The sequence below is a fragment of the Acanthamoeba castellanii genome (genome assembly GCF_000313135.1).
Source record: "Acanthamoeba castellanii str. Neff unplaced genomic scaffold scf7180000084777, whole genome shotgun sequence".
Classification (NCBI taxonomy): Eukaryota; Discosea; order Longamoebia; family Acanthamoebidae; genus Acanthamoeba; species Acanthamoeba castellanii.
The window spans coordinates 1,027,734-1,028,957 of record NW_004457712.1 but is presented as its reverse complement, the minus strand read 5'-3'; the positions used below and the strand labels follow the sequence as shown (position 1 = coordinate 1,028,957).

The 1,224-nt window shown below is 56.8% G+C and overlaps 1 protein-coding gene across 1 annotated transcript; it reads right to left on the bottom strand.

The window, feature by feature from the left end:
* Positions 1 to 53: 53 nt before the first annotated feature.
* ACA1_294480 (uncharacterized protein) lies at positions 54 to 1,071 on the bottom strand (the record flags this gene model as incomplete). The annotated part of the gene is made up of 4 exons (XM_004368123.1): positions 54 to 151; positions 252 to 373; positions 509 to 572; positions 930 to 1,071. The coding sequence occupies 4 exons, from the start codon at positions 1,069 to 1,071 to the stop codon at positions 54 to 56; spliced, it is 426 nt and encodes a 141-aa protein (XP_004368180.1).
* Between the last annotated feature and the right edge of the window lie 153 nt (positions 1,072 to 1,224).

The window sequence follows — 1,224 nt, the reverse complement described above, 5'->3', positions numbered from 1 at the left end:
CCCTGTGAACAACAAACGTCGTTCGTCCAGAAAGAGCAGTGAGCCTAGCTTCGTCAACCCACCCACACCGCGGACCCAAGCAAACTACGTACCAAGAATCCTCTCGCAGCCAGAACATGTAGTCTTCCATGATGCTGGCCATTTCGACTCCCTGAAAGCGTGCAACAGCACACGGGAGCGCGCGGTGAACAGGGGTTCTATAACATTGGGCGTCCCAGGCCTTGGCGACGCGCGCGCGCGGGGAGGGGTACCTCCAGGGTGAGGAATTTGATCGCCCCCGTTTCGGCCGTGGTGGTGAGGGTGCAGGAATTGACGGTGAAGCTGATCTCGCACACGTCCCAGTAGGGAATGCGCCGCAGTTTTTGCCAAGAGGCTGCACGGGTAGTGAGTGGTGAGCTCTGTCAATACCGCACGCACGTGTTTCGTGTGTGTGTGTGTTGTGTGTGTTGTGTGTGGCTAAATTACTGGGAGACGGGATCGTAGATTGATAGCCCGGGGATGCCGATACCCACTATGCACTCGTCGGGTAAGTCCAGATCCGACGTCTCCAGCTTCACCGAGCGGAACACGCTCTGCACGCACGCACGACACGGCATGACACAAGGCTGTGTGAGTTGAGTGACTTGCGCGTGGGGGGGGGCAAAGAGGAATCAGTCAAGAGAGCAGCAGATGCTCTTTTGGGGGGGGGGGTGTTGTCGAACCAGTCGTAGAAGGGCAGCTCTTTCGCCAGTTTCAGATACTGGGATGAGAATGTTGTTGTCATCGTCCTTGATTGATTGAGACACGCAACGTCAGTAAGCTTGATTGAGCAAACACCAGAACACACAGAACACACAGAACACACACGACACACACACGACACACACACACACACACGACACACACACACGACACACGACATCTCTGCTCGTCGAATAGCAGGTGGGTACCATCTTCATCCTCTTGATCTTTGCTACTTCGGTTTCGATGAGGATGCCCCACTCGCCGGCAGACTTGGTGGCCCATATGTGCCGGAGGCACCAGCGAAGGCACACTGCATCCGACCGGGCGAGGAGAAAAGAAGTTCAGCATCCACAACCCACACCAGCCCACACACCGGACAAACAGAAAATGATGGTCGCGCGGCTAGTGACGCGTCCAAGGGGCAAGGGCCGTACATGCTGCCCGGGTTGGTTGCGAGGGTCTGGTGCGCGCTGTCAATGATCACCTTGGCCGCCGCAGCAA